A 13,292-nucleotide genomic window follows, 5' to 3' on the forward strand; every position below is an offset into this window, starting at 1 on the left:
TGCTGTACTTGTCGCATTGTTGCCAAATGAGATGAGAACCACAAGATTTTGATTTTGTAGCAACGCAACAGAGCGTGAAATTAAAATGATCGTTTATTTGACTAAATAAATAAATAAACGCACTGTTTAGTCACTGATTTGGAGTACATTTTCTAGAAGCCATTGAATTTCAGGTGAGATTACTTTTTTTTAATGATTTATCTGTTAAACTAAGTTTAAATACGATGTAAACTTGCATTTTCATATATTCATTTAGCAGACGAAAGTGACTTTACATTTTGTCTTAAACTAGGTACCATACGTATCATATATAGTAATAAAATGGAATGAAGACAGAAGTGCAATTGTTTTTTTTTGTTTGTTTTTTTAATGACAGGTACTTTCAAGTTTAAAAGTGAAAGTATATTTTGTTAACATGATTGATTTATAGTGATTATTATAGAATTTACTTCGGTAGATTTTCATGATAAATTAATTTGGATCGATGTTTTGTATGTTTCCTTTTTAACTCATATAAAGTAAATGTTATGTGTATAGCAAGTTTATTTACATAACATCATTTAGGTGTCATGTACTGATTGCGACCTCTTACAATGTCAGACTACAGTAAATAGTAATTTCTGCAGCCAATCAGAGGCTCTGAAACCAGAAAGACGTCACTCAAAATGGAATAAACGCAAGTTTGACACAAAAGATACTTTGACATCTCTGAAAACTTAATACTTTTTGACATAAATGTGTGCATTTCATGTTGCAGCATTTTTAAAATGCCTGTACCCATTTGACCCCAACTTGTTTTTTGTTGACAAAGAATAAAACTTAATATACAGAATATTTTTCTGTCTTTTTCCCTACTTCTTGATGAACCTCTCTCAAAAATATATCATTTATGGCTTATTGTCAAAACCTGAAACTATCTACACACCTGAAAGTATATGATAATAAATAACATACGTTTTCATAAATCTAATAGAAATAAATATATTAAATATACAATATATGTATATAAAATAGTCAAAAAGTTATGTTTTTTCTAATTCCTACTTTTATTTTAAACACTGGCTAGGTATAGTGTGAGTAAATAAAAACAAATAACAATTTAAAATTGAGAACTATTTGGGGTAAATTTGACCCCAAACAAAATAAAATCGCTAAAATTTGTGTCCAACGCTAAATAAATAAAACACCTGTGTAGATCTATGGCTCACCACTAGAGGACGCCACTGTACAGGTTATATTCAATTATAAACACACGAACACGCAGGTTTTTGCATGTTTGCAACGTGAAAACGAGATTAGATTTGAGTTTGTGTAGTTGATATAAGGAAAATATTAAAAACTAAAATAACACATAATGCCTTTATTCAATATTACGTAATCTTCATCTTCTTCATTTGCCCAATTTCGTTTAAAAAAACCCCCACAAAATTATAACAGCAACAGTGGTATGCAGTAAACGATAAACAATTATAATGCAGGGTAATGCACCGATTATCTAGATAGAAATGCAAAACATATTCATGAGCTTAACTAGTGTTATGTCACTCGAGAGGAGAGCATGAGTTTAGTGCTAAACCAATAGAGGGAGAGGCGATGTAAAGCATGATGTGTGAGATCGCATATGGTAGAGGAGGGGTAAAGCGACTCTCTGACTGACAGATCTCTGTTTATCTGCGATAGTAACAGTTGCATTAAATCGTTTTTACTCATTTATTGTCTGTTTGTTATTTCACTGCATCCATGTATAAGTTTTCACTCGACCACCTTCAGGGTCATCGGCTCTGTGTTTGCTGAACGGTAAGATTTCATTTCGCTTTTATCCTCACTCGGTGCTGTAAACCGTTATTTCCCTCATCCTTTAATGTTGTATTTAAAGCGTCTTAGTATTCTGACAGTGATACTGTCAAATATTTGATTTACTTGTTTATAATATCAAACTCGATTATTTAAAGAATGAATTATTTTAAGAAACTTCCGCGTTGGCAGTGTGCTTTCTTAAACATGTTTAAACTCAAAAGTTTCATCTTATAAATGATTTGATGTTCTGTCGGAAACAAACTGTTGCTCACATTGTTTCACTTTGCGCTTTTTCAAGACTTCTCTGCTTGTTTTTGGACTGTTGTATTTGTCTGAATGTTTAACACATTTGTGCTTCCTGCTTTTGACTTCCTTTGCATGAAGTCAACGTTAACTTTCATTAGATTGTGTCAGATGTAAATAAAACAGGCTAAAGGAAATGGGTGGAAATGAAGTGAGAACACTAAAGAGAGACCAAATACTTGCTTTTGGACTTTTTCTGTGACTTGATCTTTTTTACGTGTTCACCTGTTCTTGTTTTTAACTATGCAGTAATATGTATTTTATCCTAGAATTAAAAAAAAATTGTTGAATCTCAGATCATTACGAGTTACAGTTTTTATGTTATCTAAAAATGATGTTATTGTAATTAAATACCGATACCAATAGCCGATTATTTAGACTGATATCTGCTGTGCTGATACCGATAGTTTGGTGGTTGCAATACATTTTCTAAATGTTATTAATTCATATAATGACCATTAATAATGAACATTAAAGGGGAAAATGTTTTTGACTTTTTTCATGTTTAAGTGCTATAATTGGGTCCCCAGTGCTTCTATCAACCTAGAAAATGTGATAAAGATCAACCCAGTAACTTAGTTTTGGTAAACCATTCTCTGCAAGCATGTGCAAAAAATAGGTCATTGAAATTTGGCTCCCCTTGTGATGTCAGAAGGGGATATTACCGCCCCTTAACCTGATAAGGAACACTGTGCCGTACACGGCACACCCCCTCCCTTGCACGTGAGGCTGCATAAACATCATTGTAACTTTGAAGCATTAAATCTTTGAATCAAAATATACGATCATGCGGCACATTGTTGTAAAGCTTAGACTTTCGGGATTCCATTAAGAGCACACACAAAGCATAATATGATTTTTAGCAGTCATAAAACTGTAATCTAGTTGTTAGTTACCTGAACCGGGTGGTACTGATTTAGGATATTTATACCTTCAAAATCTTCACTTTATCCGCTTCTGTGAAATTGTCCAAAACAAATTGTTCTTAAATCCCCAAAAGTCCAAGGAAATAGAATATCCAAGCCTTTTAATCCAAAACGATTTGTTCATCTCGCAATCTTGACGTTTCTGACCGAATTACGATATAAATACTGTATACAATTAGTTCACTAAAGGACATTCGTTCGAATCTCACTTTTCATTCACGATTTATAATGAATATATTCGGATGTCACGTTTATTGTGCAACGTCTGAGGAACAAATACGCCCCCTTGTGTAATTTCAGCCGTTCCATAAGAGGCTACTCTGCACTATCCAACCACGGCACTGCCATTTAGTGCAGAGAACAACTCATTTGCATTTTAAAGGACACACCCAAAAACGGCACATTGTTGCTCACATCTACAAAGTGTCAATTTTAACATGCTATTATAAATAATGTGTATGGTATTTTGAGCTACAACTTCACATACATACTCTGTGGACACCAAAGTTTTATTTTATATCTTAAAAAAATCGTGTGAAATGTCCCCTTTAAACAAGTGATTTTCTATACACAGAGCTCAAGTTCATTGAATTTGCATTGACAGGATATGACTATTGGCTGTTTTTAAACTGTCAGCCCGTATTTTGACATATTGTTAACTAAAAACATGCCTGTTCAATTGAAATTAAAATAGACCTAAAAATTAGTTGGAAACTTAAACAACAATAATGAAGTAAATAATTATCTCCTAAAAAAGAACAACTATTATTTAGCCCATTTCAGAGTTGATAAAAATTAAGTAAATGCTAATTCAAAATATGAATGAAACTAAAATAAAAGCATAATATTAACAATCTTTCTTGCTTTTATTCATTTAGTGTTGGTTATGGAACTGCAAGCCAATAATGATGAACCACCGTTAGTTTGTAAAGAAGAAAACAACATAAGAAGAAGAAGAAAGATGAAAGCATTTACATCCAACTCCGCCGTACCTACGGATCACATCGCCGTCGAGTTTGTCCTTCCCACCATCAATAAGAAGAGTACAGACAAGAGTCCAGACACGCTGCAACTGGATGTGACCGGAAATTGGACGGTGGAGCAGGTGAAGGTTCAGATCTGGCACAGAGCACTAACCAACAAACTCTGCCCTGAATTTTACCAAAAATTCTCTCCGGATCACTGCATCCTCCTCTATCAGAAAAAAGGCAACTGGTACGAGATCTACGATAGACAGCAGGTGTTTCAAACCCTCGACTGCATCCGCTACTGGAAAGCCTTAAGGAAGGAAGTCGGAAGGATTCACATGATCATTCGGCCACAGCCCTCGGAGGACTCGCTTCAGTACCAAAAGTTTCTCAACCACCTGATCGGATACGACGTTACGGATGTTAGCAACGTCCACGACGACGAACTCGAATTCACGCGACGAAAACTACTCACTCCACGGAAAATCGAGCTTTCTGATAGAGATCCCAATCTTTATGCGACTGATCCCTGGATAACCAACAAGCCTCTTCCCGAATACCTGTTGAGCAAAATAACTAACAACCACATTTTGGTGGTCATACATAAGGAGACAACAAGCCAGACCATTAAAGTATCTATAGACGATACGCCAGTTCAAGTTCTTAAAAACTACTTCAACAAGATCTCCAAAAAGAGAGCGATTATAGGCATTTCGGAAGACGTCAGCGAATCGGATTTTGTTTTGAGGGTTTGCGGAAGAGAGGAATACCTATACGGAAACTACGCCATTAAAGACTTCCACTGGATCAGACAGTGTTTGAAAAACAGTGAAGAGATCCATCTGGTTTTAGAAAACCCACCAAACCCAGAACAAGATGTGGTTCAGAAAGACGACTGGGCACAGGTCGACGACTGCACCGGTGTAGCCGGTACTCACGAGCAGCTGACCATCTCCGAGAAAGACCACGAGAAGATGTTCACCATCTCCCTTTGGGACTGCAATCGTAAATTCAGGGTGAAGATCTTGGGGATCGACATTCCCGTACTTCCTCGGAATTCCGATCTGATCGTGTTTGTCGAAGCCAGTATTTTTCACGGCCAGCAGCTGTTGGCTCAAGAGAGGACCTCGTCCAAGCCCTTCACGGATGAGGTGCTCTGGAACGCCTGGCTGGAGTTCAATATAAAGATTAAGGATCTACCCAAAGGAGCACGACTCAACCTGCAGGTGTCCTGTGGGAAAACGCAATCTCAAACTTCAAACGACTGCAAAACCAAGAGTCGTCTGCTGTACTACGTCAACCTGCTCCTGGTGGATCACAGATCCCTGCTCAGACAGGGAGAGTTCGTTTTACATATGTGGAAGATGGCGGAGAAGAGCGAAGACAACAGCAGCGTGAACGCAGATAAGCTTACGTCTGCCACGAATCCGGATAAGAGCAATTCTATGGCCATTGCTATTCTACTAGACAGATACTGCTACCCTGTGGCTTTACCTAAAGGAAAGGATTCCCAAGATGCCTTAGAAATGGGCGAGAGGGGACAGAGAGAGATGCCCAATCACCTGCGGAAACAGTTCGATCAGATCATCGATACCGACCCACTGCATCCCCTCTGTGCCGAAGATAAGGAATTGCTCTGGCACTTTCGACAGGAGTGCATGAAAGATCCCAAAGCGTACCCAAAGTTTCTTTCCTCGGTTAAGTGGGGCAAACAAGAAGACGTGGCCATAACGCATCGTCTGCTGGAGCGGAGCACGGTGTGGGACCGAAGCTCGCTTGACGTTGGTTTGGCTTTACAGTTATTAGACTGCCACTTTTCTGATGAAAACGTGCGAAGTATGGCTGTGAGGAAGTTGGAGACTTTCGGAGATCATGATGTCCTGCGCTATCTCCTGCAACTTGTTCAGGTACTGTAGTGCGTGCTGCGGTTGCTTTTGCATACAGCTGTAACACCAAATAAAGATACCGTCTGTTAGTAAGCTATTAAAATTTGTATGTTAAGCAAATATATTTACATATTATGAATGGTACACTCTTAAAAATAAAGGTGCTTCACCATGCCATAGAAAAAACATTTTTTTGGCTCAATGGTTCCATAAAGAACCTTCTAATATCTGCATCGCTTTATTTTTAAGAGTGTATGTAAATGATGATTTAAAACATTTAGTAAAATTCAATAAATGTTAATCTTTGTTGTTGGTTATGTTTTGTTTTGAAGGCTGTGAAATTTGAACCATACCATGACAGCGCACTTGCAAGGTTCCTTCTCAAACGTGCACTTAGAGTAAGTAATGAAATCATCAGTTTTTATGAGCATTTTAATTACTATTTATTTCATTCCTTACGGTACGATTTGAGCTAAACCCTTAAAAGGGTTATAAATGTGCTATTAACCCCTTAGCATTCCTAAAAAGGCTAAAAAAAGCCTTAAAAGGACACTAATTATGTTTAAAAAAGTTTTATTTTGTGGCACCATACTTACTGGTATAACCCCTCATGTAACAGTCTTAGGGAAAACACGGAAGTGTTTGGTGGCTTCCCTGTCTGGTACCATAGGAATGAATGGGTCTAAGCCAAATGCCAACACACCCACGACGTGCTGCACAGTGCACGCACCGAAAAAAGACAGATATGTATTAATTCGTCTAAGTTGAGGTAATAACATAGTTTAATATGGCAAAAGGGTAGACTATTCCTTTAAAGTAGCGCGTTGTCGCTGTACATAACGTGAAGTTTTAGTTCAAAATATCACATAGATAATTTATTATAACATGTTAAAATTGCCACTTTGTAGGTGTGCGCAGAAATGTGCTGATTTCTGCACTAAATGCCAGTGCTGTGGTTAGATAGTGCAGATTAAGGGGCGGTATTATCCTCTTCTGACATCACAAGGGGAGCCAAATGACCTATTTTTCACATGTTTGCAGAGAATGGTTTACCAAAATTAAGTTACTGGGTTGATATTTTTCACATTTTCTAGGTTGATAGAAGCACTGGCGACCCAATTATTGCACTTAAACAAAAGTCAGATGATTTTCATGATATTTCCTCTTTAAATAAGCGCTTTTTTGTGTTATGCTTTAAACACATAATGTGTCACTTTAACACATTATGGGGTGGTTCCCCGGAAAGGGCTTATCCTAGTGCCAAACAAAAATGCATGTTTGAGCTGCATTAATTTAAAAACAACTTTTACTGACATCTCTTATCCTATATCTGTGCCATTGTTTTGTCTACGGATGCTAAGGATAGTTTGTAAAAAAAAAACTACTTAAATATCCTAATATAATTAAGGCCTAGTCCTGGATTCATCTAAACCCTGTCCGGGAAATCGCTCATATGTCTCACTTTGTTATGATTTTGTGCTAAAAAGATGTGTAAATAGCAAAACAATGATGTTTGCATTTAGTTTGTTGTCCCTAAACTAACATCGATTGTGCTGCTTTTAACACATCCGTTCTAAAAGTGCATGCTTAGCAACGGACAGCCAATCAGAAACTAAGACCACGGACCTCATATCACGTATCTGTGTACTAAAAACAACTGAATTAGAGTAAAAACCCAGGAGACTAAAAATAAGGCCAAGAGAGATTTACATTGCGACCTGTTCTGTTCTGAGTTAAGTGGTTATATAAAGCGGCAGCGCACTATTTTAATTTAGCCAGTTTGACGTTGCTTTTTATCCAATCATGACTGTTGACACCGCAAATTTGCAAATGAAAATTAAAGGAATATTCCATTTTCTTTGAGGAAAGATCCTGATGGTTTGCTCACCACCGTGTCGTCCAGGATGTTGATGTCTTTCTTTGTTCAGTCGGGAAGAGATTGTGTTTTTTTGGGGAGAGCATTGCAGGATTTTTCTCATTTTAATGGACTTTAATAGAGCCCAACATTTAATACTTAACTCAACACTTAACAGTTTTTTTTTCAAAGGTCTATAAACAATCCCAAACGAGGCATAAGGGTCTTATCTAGCGAAACAATTGTCATTTTTGACTAGAAAAACAAGAAAATATATACTTTTAAAGCACAACTTCTCGTCTAGATCCGTCCAGCACGACCTAACGTAAATGCGTAGTGACGTAGGGAGGTCACGTGTTACCGTGTTACATATATAAAACGCACATTTGCGGACCATTTTAAACAATAAACTGACACAAAGACATTAATTAGTATCATTCCACATAAAACAACGTAGGAACGGTCCTCTTTCAACACACTTGTAAACACTGGGGCGGAGTTTCGCGTTCGTCTTCTGTGACCTCTTGACGTCATGACGTTTGCGTGGGGTCAGCTGGCGCATCACGACCGGATCTACATGACGAGAAGTTGTGCTTTAAAAGTGTATATTTGTTATTTTTATTGTCAAAAATGACAATCGTTTTGCTAGATAAGACCCTTATGCCTCGTTTGGGATTGTTTATAGTCCTTTGAAACTCCGTTGGTGTCTATTAAAGTCCATTAAAATGAGAAAAATCCTGCAATGTTTTCCTCAAAAAACATAATTTCTTCTCAACTGAACAAAGAAAGACATCAACATTTTGGATGACATGGTGGTGAGTAAATTATCTCAGTGTTTCCCATACATAGATTTATTTGTGGTGGCCCACCACAGAATCAACACTGGCCCCCACAAATAGAATTTTCACGATTCCCATTTACATTTTTATTTCACTTTTTAAAACAGCTTAATTCAGCTTAAAATATAGTTTGATATATATAATACAGATCAAATACAGATACAGATCAAAGAGTAGAAGTGAAACATATTTCAGGTGCCAACACTAGATCAAACGCAAACACGACATGATGACATCACATATATGCTAATTAGCGGGTGACATCATCACCACCACAGTCTCCTCAAAATCCTGTGGGAAACACTGTTATCTGGATTTTTTTTTTTTTTTAAGAAAATTGACTAATCCTTTAACTATTTCAAGTATTGAAAAGCCCTCTATAGAAAGGTTCTTCAGACATTACAGGTTCTCTATGGAGATGGTTCTTCTAGTAGCGCCTTTATTTTTAAGAGCGTTGTACAGGAAAGCTATTCATGTGTGTTGTTGATTTGCAGAGCAAGCGGATTGGCCATTTCCTTTTCTGGTTCCTCCGAAGTGAAATAGCTCAGTCCATGCATTATCAGCAGAGATACGCTGTTATTCTTGAAGCTTACCTGCGCGGCTGTGGTGAAGCTATGCTGCAGGACTTCAAGAAGCAGGTGGAGATCACCGAGGCCTTGCAGAAAGTCACCCGTGAAATCAGGCAAATGTCTGCCGATAAATACGACGTGTCAACACAAGGTGAAGGCTACATCTAGGATTTCTCTGTACTGTGGTCTTTTTATATGGTTGTGTATCTAATTTGTCGGGAAATGTAGTTGTTGTTCAGTTGCGGCAGAAACTGGAGAGTCTGCAAATGTCAGGATTGCCAGAAAGCTTTAAAGTGCCGTATGACCCAGGCCTGCGGGCGGGAGCGCTTGTGGTAGGTAAAAACACTAAACTAATACATAAATGAGTCGTTTTTAATCCCACTAATTTAACGGGTATTTTTATTCGTAGACTGAACAATGCAAAGTCATGGCATCCAAGAAGAAACCTTTGTGGCTGCAGTTCAAACGGGCCGACCCCACCTCCTTGTCGGGTGACACCATTGGGATCATCTTTAAAGATGGCGATGATCTTCGTCAAGATATGCTGATATTGCAGGTGGGCACACAGTACCAGCATGGTCTCACCCACATGATTGTCAATGCTAACAGCGAGTCGTGTATCCGCACAGATTTTGCTAATAATGGAGTCAATCTGGGAGCTGGAGTCCTTGGATCTTTCATTGTTACCATACGGCTGTATTTCCACCGGAAACAAAATCGGAATGATGCGTTTATGTTATCTGATAACATCTGATTACGAGATGCAAGTCAAATAATATGTATATCGTTCCTTTTTCAGGAATGATCGAAATAGTAAAGGATGCCACTACTATCGCTAACATTCAGCAAAGCACTGTTGGCAACACCGGCGCTTTTAAAGATGAAATCCTGAGCCAATGGCTCAGTGAAAAGTGTGTGAATGAGGACAAGGTATGTTATGTTCATTTGTAAGCGTCGCGTGTGCCAAAGAGGAAGGAAACGCTTGACTTCCTGATGTGTTTGGGTCTTTGTTTCAGGGTGCTTGGCTTTGTGGAGACCAAACATAGCACCTGCACATGCTTTTAATATCATTGTCTTTGGCCAAGTTTGGGTTCTCATGAGCAGGTGTTTGTGTGTAACCTGAAATGCAAATGTAAACATGCATCACGTTTTCTTAATCTTTCCTGGTCAGCAACAGCAGGCTGTGGATCGCTTCGTGTTCTCGTGCGCAGGATACTGCGTGGCAACTTATGTCATGGGCATCGGTGATCGCCACAACGACAACATCATGATAACAGAGACGGGTGATTATATTTTTAAAGATTGCGTTATACCGGTATGATGCAATGATTATGACCAAATGTACGTGTTTATATTTAGGCAGCCTATTCCACATTGATTTCGGACACATACTCGGAAACTACAAGAGTTTCATGGGGATAAGTAAAGAACGAGTGCCTTTCGTCCTGACCCCCGATTTCCTTTTCGTGATGGGCACAACCGGCAAAAAAAGCAGCCCGAATTTCCTCAAATTTCAGGTATGCACATACGCTACGTGATCTCAGATCATTGAGTTATTATGACCGTTTGTGATCTTTCCCACAGAACGTTTGCCTGAAGGCCTATCTGGCTCTGAGACACAACACCAACCTGCTCATCATCCTCTTCTCCATGATGCTCATGACCGGCATGCCGCAGCTGAACAGCATCGAGGACATCGAATACATTCGGGAGGCGCTGACGGTCGGCCGCACGGAGGACGACGCCAAACAACACTTCTTGGACCAAATCGAGATCTGCAGAGACAAAGGTTGGACGGTGCAGTTCAACTGGTTCTTACATCTGGTGCTTGGTATTAAACAAGGTGTGGAGAAACGTTCAGCTTGACTGCATGAAATTCGAACACAATGTTATTTTTATGTAAATTATGTTTACTTCATGCATTGCGCTGTAAGATGATATAATCATGCACTGTTATATAATAAAAAAGAGATTTGGTATATTATGCAGAAGTCTAATGGAGAAGTGATGGTATACGGTCAACCTACATTACATCACTGATCAGAAATAAGTTTTGCAAACTTAACTTAAGGTGCACCAAGTGCTCGTTTTGCACTAGTTTGATACAATACTGTTTGTTTATTACGATTTTATTTAGGTTTAAAACCTTCAACATGCATCTATAATATTCTGGAATATAACTGGAAATTGCAGTTGGTGTAGCAAACCCCGTCAACTTAACTTGTTTTTGAATAGATGTGTTTAATTTAATGATTTTATATAAAAATGATTTATAAAATAAACAGCTTCACGAGAATTATTTTGTGTTGTTGTTGTTATCATGATGCAAAGTTTTCATAAGGTTCATAATCATCATCAATCACAAACTGATCTGAAAACATCATCTGATGAACTTTAAAAGACTTTACATTAATTAAAGGTGCAGTGTGTAAATCTTAGCGCCATCTAGTGGTGAGGTTGCGAATTGCAACCAACGGCTTAGTCAACTGCTCACACCTCGCTTTTGAAACACATAGAGAAGCTACGGTAGCCGCCACCGCACAAACATGTCATCGTCGGAGACAACTTGGTAAAAAAAATTGTCCATTAAGGGCTTCTGTAGAAAAATGGCAGCACAAAATGGTGACTTCCATGTAAGGGGACCCTCGTGTATGTAGATAAAAAGGTCTCGTTCTAAGGTAATAAAAACATAACAGTTCATTATATAAGGTCTTTATACACCACTGATAATATAGTTTTGTATATTATTTTGCATTTCTGTCAAGCGATCCTTCTAAAAATTACACACTGCACCTTTAAATCAAGATTGAGTCTCAAAGGGCTTTATAGAGATGTGTTAAGGAACCAGCAGTAAATCACAAACACACAGGTCCATGAGGAGGAGGAAGAAGAAGAGGATGAAGATGAGCCACTGTGGTCTAGTCATGGCATCAGATGATAACACCATGATACTTATTGGAAATGTAGGTATGTTTTACTGTAAAGATTAGTAAACAAGTCTTTGTGTTGGGTCTAATCCTGAAACCCACTTGTGCCGTGGGACAGGATGATCATCCACAGGATCATTGTTCAGAATAACTGTGAGAAGAGGAAGTCATATGATACTTTCATTGTGTCACTTCCTCTCCTCAGTTCTCGTGAAGTACTGACTGCCTCCTTTATCACACACACAATAAACCATTGGTATTGTTTCCAAGAGTTAATGCACTTAACTATTGTCTGTTTAACCTGTGGAGAGGATGAAGGCAGTGGATATTTCGGCCTGTTTAAGTAATGAAGAAGTATTTCATTTCTTGTATTTAAAGGGACACTCCACTTTTTTTGAAAATATTAATTTTCCAGCTCCCCGAGAGTTAAACATTTGATTTTTACCGTTTTGGAATCCATTCAGCTGATCTCTGGGTCTGGCTGGCACTTTTGGCATAGCTAGGCACAATCCATTGAATCTGATTAGACCATTAGCATCACGCTCAAAAAAATAACCAAAGCATTTCGATATTTTTTCCTATTTTAAACTTGACTCTTCTGTAGTTACAACATGTACTAAGACCGACAGAAAATTAAAAGTTGTGATTTGCTAGGTCGATATGGTCAGGAACTATACTCTCATTCTGATGTAATAATCAAGGACGTTGCTGCTGTGACATGGCTGCAGGAGGCGTAGTGATATTACGCAATGCCCGAAAATAGTCCCCTTAGTAACTTTCAATGGCAGGGGACTATTTTCGGGCACTGCGTAATATCACTACGCCTGCTGCAGCCACGTTACGGCAGCAAAGTCCTTGATTATTACCAGAATGAGAGTATACTCGCCATATCTGCCTAGAAAATTGCAACTTTTAATTTTCTGTCGGTCTTAGTACACGTCAAGATGTAACTACAGAAGAGTCAAGTTTTGGTTTGGTTATTTTTTAGCGCAATGCTAATGGTCTAATCAGATTCAATGTATTGTGTTAAGCAAGCTATGCTAAAAGTGGCACCGCCAGACCCGGAGATCAGCTGATTGGATTCCAAAACGGTAAAATCAAATGTTTAACTCTATAGGAGCTGGAAAAAGTGCCATGTCCCTTTAAATCTGTTTCCTGAACTCTTTATCGGTTGTTAAAGTGTAACTAAACCCCTGGTCAGAGCCTGACTCCACCCACTGGC

The 13,292-nt window shown here is 38.3% G+C and overlaps 1 protein-coding gene across 2 annotated transcripts; it reads left to right on the forward strand.

Annotated features, from left to right (window-relative positions):
• Window positions 1–14: 14 nt before the first annotated feature.
• pik3cg (phosphatidylinositol-4,5-bisphosphate 3-kinase, catalytic subunit gamma) lies at window positions 15–11,439 on the forward strand. 2 transcript variants are annotated; one of them, XM_073860180.1, is made up of 11 exons: window positions 1,572–1,797; window positions 3,905–5,901; window positions 6,213–6,278; window positions 9,069–9,294; window positions 9,372–9,475; window positions 9,553–9,699; window positions 9,773–9,872; window positions 9,943–10,073; window positions 10,315–10,426; window positions 10,503–10,660; window positions 10,728–11,439. In XM_073860180.1, exons 2-11 carry the CDS (start codon window positions 3,913–3,915, stop codon window positions 11,007–11,009), a joined length of 3,315 nt encoding a protein of 1,104 aa, XP_073716281.1. In that variant the 5' UTR covers window positions 1,572–1,797; window positions 3,905–3,912; the 3' UTR covers window positions 11,010–11,439. The 2 variants fall into 2 exon arrangements, with proteins under 2 accessions (XP_073716280.1, XP_073716281.1); XM_073860179.1 differs by lacking the exons at window positions 1,572–1,797; window positions 10,315–10,426; window positions 10,503–10,660; window positions 10,728–11,439 and adding an exon at window positions 15–173 and having other exon boundaries at window positions 9,773–10,072.
• Window positions 11,440–13,292: the final 1,853 nt, after the last annotated feature.

This window comes from Misgurnus anguillicaudatus, chromosome 1 (genome assembly GCF_027580225.2).
Source record: "Misgurnus anguillicaudatus chromosome 1, ASM2758022v2, whole genome shotgun sequence".
NCBI lineage: Eukaryota > Metazoa > Chordata > Actinopteri > Cypriniformes > Cobitidae > Misgurnus > Misgurnus anguillicaudatus.

Excerpts from the sequence above, each read along its gene's own strand:
- pik3cg (XM_073860180.1), top strand. The coding sequence starts at position 3,913 with ATGGAACTGCAAGCCAATAATGATGAACCACCGTTAGTTTGTAAAGAA. Across the intron at positions 9,476-9,552 it reads TGCGGGCGGGAGCGCTTGTG|ACTGAACAATGCAAAGTCAT; the intron begins GTAGGTAAAAAC and ends TTTTATTCGTAG. Across the intron at positions 10,427-10,502 it reads CATCATGATAACAGAGACGG|GCAGCCTATTCCACATTGAT; the intron begins GTGATTATATTT and ends GTTTATATTTAG.